At 39.8% G+C, this 16,442-nt stretch overlaps 1 protein-coding gene across 2 annotated transcripts in view; it reads right to left on the bottom strand.

Moving 5' to 3' along the window:
• The window catches only part of ANK3 (ankyrin 3), a 529,049-nt gene extending 513,203 nt beyond the window's left edge, over window positions 1-15,846 (bottom strand). The window contains exon 1 of one of the 2 annotated variants that reach the window (XM_087824408.1): window positions 15,752-15,846. In XM_087824408.1, the coding sequence (XP_087680534.1) occupies window positions 15,752-15,808 (57 nt within the window). In that variant the 5' untranslated portion in view covers window positions 15,809-15,846. The remainder of the gene's footprint in view (window positions 1-15,751) is intronic. The other variant, XM_087824409.1, reaches the window with a different exon arrangement.
• Window positions 15,847-16,442: the final 596 nt, after the last annotated feature.

The raw sequence follows: 16,442 nt of genomic DNA, 5'->3' as shown, positions 1-16,442 counted from the left end.
TGGAGCCCAGACGATTTTTAGTATCATACTGCAATGAAGAGATACAGACATTTATACATCTGTCAAAACCCATACAACTGCACTGCACAAAAAGTGAGCACTGATATAGATTTCAGCTAATAATTATATATCAATATTTAGCCATCAATTGTAACAAATGTACCATGTTAATGTTAGGGGAAACTGTGAGTAGCGTTTGTACTATCTACTCAGTTTTTCTATAAACCTAAAACTGCTCTAGAAAATTAAGTCTATTCATTTGTTTTAATTTGGTGCTTGAGCAAAGATGGTACTTTATTTGCCATTTTTTAGGTCTAGGAATGAGCAGAGTGTCTGGCAAAAAGAGGTGTGTCAGTGTTGGATAAAGTAAAGGTTATAAGGGATAAAGTCACGCAAGCTCTGAAAACACACAAGTGCACACACACATACATCTGGAGGTGGCACAGTCACATATTCAAGAAGCTTTCACAAAAGAGGTGACATTCAAAGACCAAGCATAAAGTACAAGAGACCTTTCCTGGGGAGAGAAGGGTGGATAGAACATACAGAGAACAATTTTAACAAAAGCACAGAGGCGGAGGGGGGGGTTAATGGCAAGAGAGCAAATTCTGGGGAACTTTTTGTTTGGATTTCCTCCCAAAGCTGGAACAGTTATTTAGACACTAAAATTAAATAGCTATATTGACAGTTTACAAAATTTATTCTTAAATGGTAGGTTTTGTATATTTGCACCTCTGTTCTTACACGAATGATATGATTTGTTTATATGACCTTTCTTTTCTTTTTTTTTTTTTTTTATTCAAGCTTTGCAATGGCTTTTAGCCAAAAGACATTAAGGTCTTGATTTGAATTTGGTCACATTGAACAAATTAGCTTGGCTCTATTCCTTGACGAAAGACTGTATCTGTGCAAGAAAAAACAGAAAAGTGTACATACCAATTAGAATAAATCTAACTGCAACATTAGAAAATTTTCTTCAGATGTTAAGTTAGAAATATATTCTCCCCTGAAGGGCCATACGTTATCACTACATATAATACATATTCATGTATTCAGGTTTTTTTCATGCACCTGTTACAAGACATGAATATTACATCAAAATAATCTCTCAAGAATCATTAATATGATAGTCCATAAAACTCTGATTTTAAAACCAACATACGAGAAATTTTGATAATTCTAAGTGCTGAATTTCCTAATTTTTTTGCCATCTCTTAAGGAAAGCTGATTAAGGGAGCGGGGAAAAAGTGTAACAAAGTGATTGCTGCAGACCAAGTCTCATAAAGAAAGCAAGCCTTTGGAGAAAGGAGCTTTGCGTTGCCAAAGTAAACAGGCGCTAAACCCTGCTAAGGAGGAGCGTTCCCAGCAGGAAGGACGAGTCTGTGGCTCTCCGGCCAGGGGAATAAGTCTCCACCTTCCACTCAAGCCGTGGATTGGCCCCTATATTCTCTCACAATCTCACATTCGGCGATATTAAAGCGAAAAATTTTCAGAACGGAGATTTCCACATTGAATCTCAATTTCATACCAGAATACACACTGTCACCAGAAACATAAGGCATATGATGTAATGTGAGTAGTTGAGCTCCCAGGACAAGTAAAAAGACCAGAGACCAACAATACCTGCTTATCCAGTGAGTGATTTATAAAGCTGTCAGATATCAGTTTCTGGATTTTATCCCTTGAGGATTTCTTACACATATGTATGTTTATTTTTTTATTTTTATCTTTTTATTTTTTAATTACAGGCTACAATATTATATTAGTGTCGGGTGTACAGCATAGTGGATATGCATTTATATACCTTACAAAGTGCTGCCCCCAATGACTCTAGTGCCCACCTGGCACCATACATAGTTATTAAATATTATTGACTATATTCCCTGTGCTGTACTTTACATCCCCATGACCATTCTGTGACTACCAATTTGTACTCCTTAATCCCTTCATCTTTTTCACCCAGCCCCCAAAAACCCCCTCCCATCTGGCAACCATCAGTTTGTTCCTTGAGGATCTTTTTTAAAAGCTAGTATTCCATATTATACTTTTACACTGATCAAAATTCATAATCACAGAGTAAAACAAAGTGAGTCCACTTTTCACCCATCCCAGTGAGAAAGGTAAAGAAAAAATCAATAATACTGTGCTGTGGGGATTCAGGAAATGGCCCTTCTGTACACTGCTGGTGAGATATAAATTGGTATAACCTACCATTTGAAGGAAGATTTGGCTGTCACAAAAAGAGGGATATAAAAATGCCCACATCCTTAGTGCATGTTCCACTCTGGCAACATATTATCAGCCCTGCATGGGTCGTGGAATTGAGCAGCTACTATCTCTTCAGCCTTTACAGCAATGTAGAAGAGCCTAATGTGGCCGCAGCCCCACAGCAACACCTTCATCCAGCAGCAGCCTGGCCCTTTGACCCCAGTGTGCCCTGGTATAAAAAAGGTTCAGAAGCAGAGTGACTGACATCTCTATATTAAACATGTATTATTAATGCAGTGAAAACAACAAATATACAAGAAACCTTTAAACTCAGGGGAAAAAAGAACTTACTATGGAACCAAGCACTGAGTGTTTCAATTTAGTACCTGCAACAACCCAATGGTAGGTTAGTACCATTTATTATGCCCATATTCCAGTAAGCAAACTAAGATACAAATCAACCAGCTCTAGTGATGGAAATGCAGATTTTTCTGCACATTGCAAATTTTAAACTTCATATTTTTTTGTTGATGCCTCAAAATTCCCACAGTCTGTGGATACTCCACCCAAGCATACCAGTGTGATAATGCTGGTCCCTGCCACAAGTTCCCCTTCCTCCCCTCCCCTGACTGTGACCTAGCGACATTCAAACACACCAATGTGATATGCTCATGCCTTGGGTTTAAATGAACGTAATAAATCTTTTTCACTTTCATGGGCCTCGCTGTGGTGTTATTTCACACCCACATCCAACTGATCACTAATAAAATCCATTTTTAAGTAACAATTATTTCATACAACACAGTCTGACTTTAAAAGCACTTCACCTTAATTACTACTCTATGGAAAGTATTTGCGATGAATAGTTTGAATGAAAGTTACTAAGGGAGCAAGAGACTGATATCAAAGGAATGGGATTTGCATGATTTTTTGCTTTAAAAAGATAAAAATAGTATTAAGTATTATCATATATGCATACCTTTGCCAGATTTCTGACACATTTCTAGTATCATATATCTACATCTTACTTAAATATAAATATATTTGAAGGTCAAAGTAATCTCAACACTGCTCTACAGGAGAACATGTTGGCAAACGCTGTCCAACTGCTAAGTAGCTTTTTGTTCAACAGCTATAAACTGAGTCTCAGATGTGCTAGAACCTAAGTGTGGGGAGGCAGGCAAGAAAATGGAGAAAAGGCATAAATATTCCCTCTAAGAGCCCACTGTCTAGTTAGTTAAGGAAGACAAAGTAATTTATAATCCCAAGAAAATGTGGCAAATGCCATGACAGTCAAATGTACTTGAAGTGCTACAACACTATAGAAGATAGAGGGGCTGTCACTATCTGCAGAAGTCTAGGAAGGCTGCTTAGAAGAGGGGACATTGGAGCTAGGTATTAAAGGATTTGCAGAGATTTTCCAGGAAGAAAAAAATGAGAACAGCACTAGGAAGAGAAAACTTATACAAAGACACGGAAGAATGCAAAGGCACAGTCCATTTGGGGAAAGGTTTAAGAAATAAGTATAGCATGGTGACAAGATCAGATGTTTCAGAAAAAACAAAGGGTAAAAATGGTAAGTTGTACCGAGACAAGATGGTATAAGACCTGCACAACCCTAAGATGTTTTGACTTTACCTTACTTATAATGGATAACAATAAACAGTTTTTAAACAGAAGAATGACATCATAATTTTGTTTTGTAAAGATCTGTGGGGAGGTCAGCTGTCCACTGGGAGACAGCATAGAAGCAAGGAGACAATTTAGGCAACTGTTCAAATGGCCCAGGTGAAATATAATAACCAAAATCAAAGCGCTGGCATAGAGTGGATGAGATGGTTGGATTCAAAAGCCATGTGTGAGTAGAACTGAAAGTATTTATATTACATGAAAGAGGGCGAAAGTTCTCATTAATGACTCAGATTTCCAACTTAAGCAATGATCACACATAAAAGGCTTCTTCAGAAATCCATGTAAATATGCTTTAGGTATTTACTCAAACCTCCAGAGTCTTCATCAATTCCTGGGAAAACCTACAGCATAGAAGTAGCTCACTCAGAGGTATGCAAAATGACATGTACTAATTTTAACTGACAGCCTCACCACAGTTTGGATTGCAGAACATGGAGAACCTTTAAGCAGGTAGAAATCTTACCAGTTAGGAGGATATTTTGTAGAAGTGAAGATATGCCATCAAGTGTGTATACATCCTAAATAACAGGTTGAACCCAAATTTCCTAACTCAGAGAGCAATTCATCACACTGATTCTTCAAACACCTGAAAAATTCCAGGCTGATCTGTTCCACACATTGAGAGATTCAATGGAGACTTAATTGGACATTCACGTCAATCTAAGTCATGCCATTTCAAACCCCATAGCAGCTTTACAATACGATCAGACTTGGCAAAAATGCATCAATCAAGAAGCTACAAGGAGATTTTAACCATTGCTTTTGTACCTTCTCTGTTGGTTCCAGGAAACAAAAAGAGCCCAGTTTTCTAGCATACCTAATACTTTAATAAGAGTCAAAGTTGCCAAAACCTCAAAGAGATGCTAAAACTCCCAAATCTTAAGAAATAAACTTTAAATCCCCACTGAGATATTAATGGAAGAAGCTATATTAGTTCAATACAAAAGCTATCATCCTGAAAAAGAGCAGTACATTTAAAAATAATATGTAAAATACCACATCAATGTGTTCATAATGCACTAAGCAATTTGAATTCAATGAATTACTTAATCATACAATTTGACCCTCTGAGAGGAATAAAGTAGGCATATCACTATCTTCATTTTGGTAGATGGGGAAACTAAATTGCAGAGCAGTTCAAAAATCACACTTATGAGTCACATTTTCACATATCCAACTCAGTCTGCATCCCTTCAACTAGATAGCAAAGACTTCCTTTTCCTACTGTTTCATTTAAGTTGTTGAGGAAGATAAAACATGACACTAAAATCGATTCTTTGTTGTCAACATTTTATTGCATGGTGCTGCAGATGAAACTCTGACACAAGAGCCAGGCCTTCCTCTGCATATTACAGGGTGAACCTGAATCTCTGGTCTGCACAATAGTCACAAACTGGTGGACACTGGGATCACTAAGGGTGCAATCAATTTCTCTCCAACTCTACACCTATCATTAAAATAACTCTGTGACTTTCTTGTCCTAGCACAGTTTGCCTACTGAACACCACCAGCAACACCTCTGTGTTGTACGGATACTTTCAAAGGTTGATAAATTCACAAAGGTTGAATTTAACCATTGTGACTTTTTTAAACAGGATAGCTGTTGTTACAAAAATGTACAATATGTACAGAAGATAATTATAACCATCTTACATAACTATCATTTCAGAAGGATCACAAATAGTAAGTAGAAAGGGAAGGCAAATTAAAAGGCAATCTATTCAAAATGATGGTCAAAGCAAAAGTCAGAGTGATGTGGGGCCAAGAGCCAAGAAATGCAGGCAGCTCTAGAAACTGGAAAGGCAAAGAAAAAGATTCTCCCCTAGAGCCTCCAGAGCGAAGTCCTGCCAGCCCATTGTGGAATTCTGACCTTCAGAACTGCAACTCAGTAAATCTGTATTGTTTTAAGCCAAAAAAACAAAACAAAACAAAACAGGGAAGTGATCTATTATACTTCAAATTTAACTTGGAAAACAAATAATACAATAGAAGGGGACATACCTGCAAAAATAACTACACATTTAGATCCTTTAAGGATAATATACATGCAGATAACTATGTCTAGATATAAGAAGATACTGAGCACCTTCTGAATCTATGAAATATGATAAGGATAATTCAAGTATCATTTTAGAATTAAATATTTAGTAGACTGCATTCTAATTCTGTAAAAACTAATAGTACTATATGACACATCAGTGTCTATTATCCAAAATGTAAAAATTTAAAGGAACTTAATTTTTAAATCATACTAACTCAAGTGTACTGTACTGTAAACCTTTTAAAAAGAAAAAGATGTTGCTCTCTGTGCAAAATTTAACTTGAGACTTTAGAAACCAAGCCAAATTTTATTTCACTCGGAACATCTGCCACCTTATATAATAATGTCAGGATCTCTTTGGTTAAGCCTAGAAGTAACAGAGTCGGTCACATAAAAGGTATTCAAACTATATCAAGTAACAGTGTGTTATTTTGTTTTGCTTTTTAACTTCACCATTTAGAAGGCTGAGTCAGTGATACCTACTGGGGCATGCCACATTATCATTATGTTCCTTATTTATTTATTCCTTTTTATCTCCGTAACCTACTCCTGAGCACTGGGCCCTACAGGCAGCCACTCCAATGTGCTTAATGAGTGTTTCATGTAAGTGTTCTTACAAGGTGCACACTATGCTGTGCCTATGAATTTTTAATTCACATAGAGAATACCTAGATCCCACATTTACGTTTTTCACCAAGCACTATATTCTTAAGATCCATTCATGTTGCTTTTATCTAATGTGTTGTTTTTAACTATAGACAGACAACTTCATGATTTGTACCCACCATTCGAGCTCCACCTCTCCCAGAAATGGTCACCCAGATACCTCCCCTCCTCCTCTCATAACACAACAATGAATATCTTTGGACAATCTTGCTGGGGAACCTATAGAACACATGCCAGTGTCCACCTGCAGGAATTGCTGAGTTATAGAGTAAGTAACTAGTTAATTTGAGTAAGTAATGCCATATTGCTTTCCAGAACAGCTGTCCGAGTCTATGCCCCCACTAGCCACACATAAGGTTTCCTATTTATTCTTTCATTTGGCTTTGCCACTTACTAGCTCCATAAGAACCATGAACAAGTTCACCTCTGAACCTTGCTTTTCTTTTCACTAAAATAAGACTACTCCAGTCAGCAGATATGGTTATCGTAAGACACAAATTTAAAGAAATAACATGAAAATACTTTAAAAACATAGTTGTTTACAAATATAATTTTTGTTCTTGTGATAATTTCTAATTTTTCTCCACCCCACCCCACCACCAACCAGCCAAATGAAAGGAGATAAGTAAACCTGAAGCTTAGAAAATGTAACTTTCTCCCAGATAACCTAAACATTGAGGGAGATTGGAATAGAATGGGGAAAATGCTTTTTCTCCTTTTTTTATTCATCTCTGCATTTATTTAATCAAATATGCTATTAAGGACTATGTAAGGGACACTCTAATAGTACTAAAATATAAAAATTTGCACAGCAAATATGCACATGGTACATAAGCAAATTTTCCATCTAGACCTTGAATTTTGTACATAAATTTTTTAAAAATATGTTTTTATTGACTTTAGAGAGAGAGGAAGGGAGAGGAAGAGAGAGAGAGAAACATCGGTGTGAAACAGAAACATCCATCAGTTGACTCCTGTACACACCCCAACTGAGGAACAAACCCACAACCCAGGCACGTGCCCTGACCGGGAATCGAACAGGCAGCCTTTCGGGGCATGGGCTGATGCTCAGCCAGCCGCGCCGCACCAGTCAGGGCTGGACATAAATTTCATTCCTGGATGCGATTACTTCAAACATGGTAGTTTCTGATACCATAGAGTAACAGTTCCAATGTATTGAGCACCTACTATATCAGCACATCCTGTATATTTCCTCAAACGCTTAAAACAATCCTGCATTTTTATTCTAGTTCCTCATATGAAGAAACAGACACAGTTAAGTGATTTGCCCAATGGAGCAATTAAATGGTAAAACCAGAAAACCCCAGTACAGTCTGTTATTCTAAAGTCCAGGCTTCCTCTTTCCATTCCACTTCATTTCCTTTTAAAAGATATGTTTCAAGATATCTTTAGTAGAGGGCACAGTATTGTAGGAGCTCTAAGGATATAAACAAAATACCACAAAAATTACAAAGATGCAGGCACAGATCAATAATAAACACTACTGTTTATTTAATATTTATTATTGTCAAGAGCTTTATGTGCATTATAGTTCTTATGAAAATATTGCAAAAGAGGTGTCCTCATATCTATTACAAAGGTGTGGGAACTGAGATTTAGTTTTCCAAGGTAACACAGCTGCTAACTAGTAAAGCTCAGACAAAAACACAGGTCATCTTAATTCTAAAACCATGGTTTTGACTGTAAATGACAACTAGTTTGAGGATAATAGAAATGTTCTAAAATTAGATTGTGGTGATGATTTTTCAGCTCTGTAAATCATACCAAAATTTATTGACTCATACACTTTAAATGGGTGAATTTTATGTATATAACATATCTCAATAAAGCTGTTAAAAAAATACTTATGGTTTTCTCTAACTATACTTTCTTTTACAAGCTTGTAAAATCTTCCCTAACATCAATGTGTTTTTTTTTTCAATATCCACCCTTCATCCATAGTTAAAATCATATTTTCAAAAATTATCAGATTAGTACATGCCAAAGGAACAATGCTCCCCCCTCCACCCATGGACTTTCTCCTTCCTCCCATTCTGATCTGAGTCCATTCACTCTTTAGAGATGTGAGGTAAGACATGAATAGTTTGTTGTACAGTTACACATACACTACCTTTTGACCCTACAATCCTACTCCTAGGTATTTAACCTCCCCTCCCTGCAAAAGGAGAGGGGCTTATATGTGTGATAAAAGATATAGACACAAATATTGAGAGCAGCTTTATTCATAATAGTCAAAAGCTGAAAACAATCCAAATGTATGATGAATGGATGAACAATCCGTGGTACATTCATACAGTAAAATACTACTCAGCAATAAAAAGAAATAATCTATTAATATCTATAGCAGCATGGATAAATACCAAAAGCATTATGCTGAGAGAAAGAAGCCAGGCACAAAAGAAAAATACTGGCAAAACTGATCTATGGTGAAAGAAATCAGAACGGTGGTTGCCTGATAGGTTGGAGGGAGCTGGGAAAGAACACAAGTGAACTTAGGATAACAAACATTCTGTTGGGATGGGGTATAACATTTATAAAACTGTAGAACTGTACAGTTAAATCTGACCAATTTTATTGTATATAAATTATAAATAAAGGTGATTAATAAACATGCACACACAACACATACAGAAGGGGAAGAAAAATGTATTATGCTCTACTTGACCTCCATAGAAACAAGCTTTTAAAAATCCTGTTCCACCGTTCTAACATCTAATAATTCCCTTACAGACCTCAGTTCTCTCATTTCTAATCCACATAGCTGAGGATCTACTTGGTATTTATTTTGTTCTCAGTGGAAAAAGAGCTAATCAACCATTCCCGGTACTAGACTCCTTTCTTTACTTAGAAGCTCATTTAAACAGTGGCGGGGAGAGGTGTGGGGAAAGGTGGAAGAGGGTATATGGGGATTCAATGGTGATGGAAAAAATAATAGCAAAATAAAATAAAGGGAAAAAATAATAAGCAGCTTACTAGACTCTGACATTTTGGAGAGTAAAAACTAATTCATATTTACCTGTGCTTCTCCATGTGTGCCTGATATCTGGTAAATGCCAAATATATTTTACATAAATTACTGTTTCAACTAAAAAAAGTGCAGTGCATCTCACTATATGTAAGTGGTGTGAGCTAATACCCGCTTGCAAGAAAGAAATCATGGGCATCTCTTCCCAGCTCCATATTTCACCTCCCATTGGCAGTTTGAAATCAGCTATGATGGAAATATTTTGTGACATTGTGATTTATACTAAGAAATATATACTTAGTCTTCAACCCTGTTCATGACAAAGAGATCCTAAAACCCTTGGAATTTCCCAAGTGATGAAATCAGCATAGGTGTCTTGTTATGTTAATGAGGTGACTTTTGGCTGGGGCATGAGAATAGAGGCTGACAGCCAGAAAAACTGTGTAATTAGAGGGTTGTAACTTTCAGCCCCACCTCCTAACCTCCAGGGAAAGGAAAGGTACTGGAATTTGAACCAGTCACCAAAGACTAATGGCTTAATCAATCATACCTATGTAATAAAATCTCCATAAAAACCCAAAAGGACTAGGTTTGGAGAACTTCCAATTTGGTGAACACATGGAGATTTGGGAAGACTGGCATACTCTGAGAGGGCGTGGAAGCTCTGCACCCCTTATCCCACACCTTGCCCTATGCATCTCTTCCATCTGGCTGTTCTTGAGTTATATCCTGTTTATAATAAACCAGTCATCCAGTAAGTAAAATGTTTCTTTGAATTCTGTGAGCCACTCTAGCAAATTAACTGAACCTAAGGTGAGGGTCTTTGGAACCTCCCATCTATAGCCAGTTGGTCAGATAGAAGCACCTGGGATTGTGACTGGCATCTGAAGTGGGGGCAAGAGAGGGACACAGGCCAGTGTTGTGGGTGGGACTGAGCCCTTAACCTGTGGGATCTGATGTTACCTGTGAACAGACAGTGTCAGGACTGACTTGAATGGTAGGGCACCCAGCTGGTGTGGGAACACTGCTGGCTGGTGTAGGGGAAACCCTCCCCCATACACACACTGTAACTGGTGACCAAAATTCTTATATTTACACACAGAAATGGATAAATGCTGTAAAAGTGCTATAAATTAGGCAATTTTTTGAGAGCCAATTAACTAGCATAACATTGATCAGTGTTCAAGTATCAGCTCAAACTTACTGAGATGTCCTCTTGCTATTTCCTCATAAAACTAATAAATTTCTTATGTTGTAAGATGTCATCAATTGCGAAAAAGCACAATTTCTTTAAGATAAGATTTTCAGAGAAAAACAAATCATTTTAAATGAACAATATAAAATAAACTTACAATTTCCCAACATTTGGAAAATTATCCTAACATTGGGAATGCCAAAATACGAGGGGGGGTGGAATGCTTCTAAGAATCAAGAAAGTGTATCACTTTATTACAAATTATTTGTACCTAGCATTTTTTTAAAAAATTAACCACAGACTATATTAGCTTGGAATAAACTTTAGTAAACTCTCTCCTTTTTCCAGTGGAGAAACTGAAGCCCAAGAGGCGGTAAGAGTCTGAGGTTACAGATCTAGTTTAGTCAGAGAATAGGAATTCCATTCCTGGCCTCCTGATTTCACATCATTACTCTCTCCATTACTCAAGCAGAGATGCGTTCAAGTCCAGTTTCAGCTCTTACCAAATTGCAACTTGCACAGCCTTCTTGAAGCTCAGTTTCTTCATGTGTAAAATGGAGTGGGGTAATAGCACCTACCCTACAGTATGTTTTGAAGAATACAGTCTCTACCATGAGAGGCATACGAAATCATGGCTGTTGTTATTAAATATTCATATGTCTTCTCTATCCAACTGGATTATGTAAGGATGCTTATTTGTAGCATTGTCTGTAGGGGCTAGAAATTAGAAACAAGCTAAATGCGTATTAACGGGGAAATTAGTAAATAAATTATGGTCTATCCATACTGTGAATATTAGGCCACCATTAAAAATAATAACTAGGGCAACTTTCCAGGCAGTTTTCTGAGCCTTTCTGCTCATGTTTTTATTCTGTGGCACTTTTCAGTATAGAAATTAGGAAGTATAAATCTCTCTACTTCCTGATGTACCTCTGCTTAAATTCTTAGGTGCTTTGTCTACAGATTCTCTCTTGATTATATAGTAAAGCCCAAACTAAATTTGAGCACATGATCAAAGGATACCAAAGTTCAAGGCATAGAAAAACATCTGGTGCTGACTCTCTGTGAGTCTTGTACTATGTAAACTCTGTGCAACTTGGATTATGAACATTGTGAAAGTAAAAACCAAGACCGTATACCTGAGACTACCTTTCACATGACAGGAGCTCAAAAGTTCTTGTTCAAATGGTTAAATTTAATTGCCAGGTTCTTCTCATCATTGACTCCATCATTCATTTGGCAAACATTAATTGAGGGCCTACTGTATGCCATGCCCTGTATTTGATGCCAAAGTCAAAGTTACACCACCGACCTGCTTTTTGCCAGATTCCATATAAAATTCCATAAGATGGGGAGAAGGAAAAAGAGAATCCCCACACCTATATTGCAGATCCTTGGCATCAAGCCTGGGCATTACCCAGAGAAGTTGCACAGTGTAGACATGTAATTCAATGCTGGAGGGACAAAATAGCTACTAATGAATCACCATAGCTATCTTGAAAACACTCTGGAAAATAGTCTTTCCAATACAGCAACTCGGTTCTTTATTTTACAGTGGCATTTAACTTAACTTCCATCCTGCCTCTTTCCTCTACCAGGTCAGGTCCAAATAATCATGATGTACCCAAAAAACAAAATTTATATTAGGGCCAATTTTTTTCATTATTTCCCTTTCCTTAATATTATCTGAAAATGGCAGCAACCAAGCATCATCTAATGAAAGACATGCCAAAATAATTTCTGTCAAATTTTAAAGCTTTAACTCCAAACACGAGTTCACTTAATCTCTATTAATAGACATTATAAAAACTAAAGATAGTTTATTCTGAGAAAAAATATTACCGTCTACTCAGATCTGAAAACATATAACTTTCATGTGACTGTTTTCTTCTTGCCCAACATAAGATACTTGCTAATTAATCCATACAGGACCTTCCCAAGAGAGAAAATTCAGGAGTAGCTTATATAAAACATCAAAGAATTTGGTTCTATTTGGGTGTTTCTGATCTCACTCCCATAGTCAACAGAAGCCTGTTTGGTTCCAGGAAAAAAATCTATGTTCTATTGAACAGACAAATCCATCTGAAGATATAGTTTGCTCTCTTTCAAATACACTGGGACAAGTGTCCAGGGTGTATTGCAACCATGACTACAGATTTTGAAGATGTTACTATATCCTTTAGAATCCAGCCAGGAAAAAGATAATCAGACACTGCACTTAACTTTGACAGAACTTTCAATCTATAACTAACCACATCTGGGCTTCTTGTACTCAAAAAAACCCCAAATATTTCTAATAGGAACTAGACGGTATCAAAGTAACTTTAAAATTATATCATGAATAGGAAGCAATTTTAAGTTGTTTTTATATGTTGACATGATGAAAATGAAAAAGCAATTAATGGGTCTATTGTTCCAGGTACCTAAAGCACTAGCCCAACATCTCATCGTCCTTCATTTACAAGATCAACTGGTACAGTTATGTGAACAAAAAGAGCACAGTCAATACCAACAGGGAAAGGTTACTTCAGATCTGATTAGATCCTTAGTAACCTTGATCTTTTCAGAAGGGTGGACTTTACTAAGTTTGGAGACAGTGTAGCAAGATTAAACACTCTAATTAAAATTCATTAACTCAGAATTCTTCTGGTGTAAATATATCAGAAAATTGGTCTCACCAATTTCAGGTATTCAGTTTATTTTTTAAAAGTAAAAATGCCATTTACATAAGCTAGAATCTCACATGATCTCCGATTTGGATTTTAATGATTTCCTATAATTACAGTGACACATTCTACAAAAATATTCAAATAGTTTGTGCATTAACAAATGGCTAACTTATACAGAAAGAAGTTGCTAATTGCAAATCAACCTAGGAACAACCCCTGAGAGTCCAGAACAATTATATTCTTTTCAATTACCAAAATATTATTTTAGAAATGAGCACACACAATTGCTCTATAACTCCATTAACAATGTAAAAGGGAAAAAAAGTTTTAATATAAGTAAAGGAAAACCACAGTCCTCATGTAACTACCACCACAAAAATGCAAACAAGTTCAGAATCCACAATGTTGCCTTGGATTCCAAAACACACCACTGGTCTTCATATTGTCTGAAGGACATTGAGCTGCATTCTCTACTACAGAGCCTAACACATTGCTGTGCAGATTACGAAACAGATATTTGTTTATGCTTTAACAAAGAGAACACTGAGAACCATCTTAAATGGTCCATCATAAATAATCATCTAACTATAGTCCAGAGTCACAACTCATTTATCCTTCACTGATTTAAGAACTAAGAGAAATCGGCATTTCTAGATATTCATAGCTGAGTAAAAGGTAGTCAATAAATTGCTTTATTTCACTTTTTGTTTTAGAGCTGAGGCTTTAGCTTTACATTCACTTTCAATATCACAATTTGCTTCCTTGAAAATGAACCCTTTTGAGCCCAGGTCAGCAGATTATGAGGATGCCTGAACTGCTAAGGCAGTGGCAATCTATGTCCACTCAGAGACTGGCCCCTGTAGTCTTCCTTCTCGGGCCTACTTGTGATGGCCTGTTCCTCCTGGAATAAGGCCTGGTATAACCCTAGGATGACTCCTGAACCCTGCCTTTAAAAAGAAAGCGGCCTCTTCCTAAATTACACAAGCCACATATTCTCAAACAAGCAAAATTAAAATTCAGGGTCAAGGTGGCAAAAAAGCCCCACCAAGTAACTTTGTCAAGACTTGAGTCTCTTTTGAAGATCTCCCCTGGATTCCCCAAGAATTGTTAGAGATGACAACTAAAGGAAAGACATGATCTGGGCTAGGAGATGTGTGTGTTTTAAGGGCAATTTTACATTATTTAAAACTAGGTAAACTACTGTTAAGGCTTCTCAAACGAGCCTCATTTTTTAAAAAATATTTCCCTTTTTTCTAAAATAGATAACACACATGGTTTAAGGCAAAAAACAAAGAGCAGGTATGTGAAAGTAAGGCTCCCTCCCACCCCTCCCCAGGTCCCTCCCCAAGGACAACTGCTGTCTCTTGCACTCCCTTCCCTGCACACGCAAACACATGCGAGTGTTTTAAACCAATTATCCCATATTATACAAACAGTGGCAGCTGCAGAATTGCTACTAAACGCCTCTGGGCTTAAAGGTGGCCGTCTGCTGGGGGGTGTGGGATGGAAGGAAGGATATTTATTGTAGAGCTGGGTTCTGCACATCCTGCACGCGGTTTTTACTTCGTGCGTGTTTCTCTCGCATGCCTATGGAAGGGGCTAGTAGGGGAGAAGGTAAACCCACTGCAAGCACCCCCTGGCACGGCCGCTACATGCGCACTGCTCTGCACTTTTTCTGTGTCCCAAAGTTTATATTTTGTATTTTCACTGGGTTAAATGAAGTATCTCGAGTCACCATAATAAAAAAACAAAACAAAAAAACAAACAAACACCTAACTCTGTAACTCTGAAGGTAACTTTCAGAACCAGGTGATTTTCTTCCTCCCCGCCAGACGCGCAGCCCACTCGGGCCGTGCCCTTGGGAGAGGTGCCGCCTGGCACGGGGTTCCAGGAAAGAGCCCAGCACAGAGGAGCCCGAGGACGGGCCCGGGGGCGGGGGCTTCTCTCCTAGACCAGTGTTTCCAGGCAGAGGACACGTCCTCGGGCCTCCCTCCGCCGTCGGGGCGGGATGCTCGGCGCGGGGCCGCTCTAGGAGCTCGCGCCTCCGCGCGCAGCGCCAACTCCAGCCCAGCGCCCTCGGGCGCAGGGGAACCGCACCTCCCGCGGGGATCGCGCCCCCTCCGCTCGCCCACTCGGCGCCGCCCGGCGCCCCCAGAAAGACAGGGTCCTGGGCAGCGCCTCTGCGCTCCCACGGCCCCGGAGACCCCCCAGCCCGCCGGGGCCTCCTGCGCTCGGCCATTCCCCGCGCGCCGCCGCGGGGTGGGAAGCCACAGGTAGGGGGGCGCGGCGCTCACCTGCGCGGGAGGAGGGGTGCCCTCGGCGCCGCCGGCCGACGAGGCGGAGGAGGCCATGTTGTGGGGCGGCCGCGCTCCCGCTGCTCCTTCCAGGAATTCCGATCTCCCCTCCCCGCTCCGCGCCTCCTGCCCCCAAACGCGGGACTTCTGCGGGAAAAGTTCGGCTGCGGCTCCGGGACGCCCAGCGCGGCCCCGCGACGCCCGCCCCGCGCGCGTCTCCTCTCCCCCGCCCCCGCCCCCGCCCCCGCCCCGCCTGGGCCGCGCCGCCCGCCAGGTGCCCGCCCGGCCGGCGCGCGGGGGGCGGGCCCGGCTCAGGTGCGGGCGGCGGCCGGTCCCCGCGAGCGCGCCCCGGAGGCCGGGCCTGGGGTCGGGGCGGCGGCGGGCGGCGGGCGGCGGGCGGCGGGCGGCGGGCGGCGGGCGGCGGGCGGCGGGCGGCGGGCGGCGGGCGGCGGGCGGGGGTTGCGGCCCGGGCCTTACCTGGGGCGGGGCGCGGCGCAGGTGGCTCCGGGACCGCGGGGCGGGAGGGCGAGTCCCGTGTCCTGCGGGCTGCCGAATGCGCCACCTCCATCAGGACGAGAGAAGACATCATCATATTCCCTGATTATTGGATTGCCTGGGGCTTAGTCAAGCCTAAGTGAATAAAATCATCTTTGGCAATTTTGCTTTTGTTTTTATTATTATTATTAATCTA

Source organism: Miniopterus natalensis, chromosome 14, assembly GCF_054644295.1.
Source record: "Miniopterus natalensis isolate mMinNat1 chromosome 14, mMinNat1.hap1, whole genome shotgun sequence".
Lineage (NCBI taxonomy): Eukaryota > Metazoa > Chordata > Mammalia > Chiroptera > Miniopteridae > Miniopterus > Miniopterus natalensis.
Note: the sequence above shows the minus strand (reverse complement) of the source record. Positions and strands in the feature narration are given on the sequence as shown.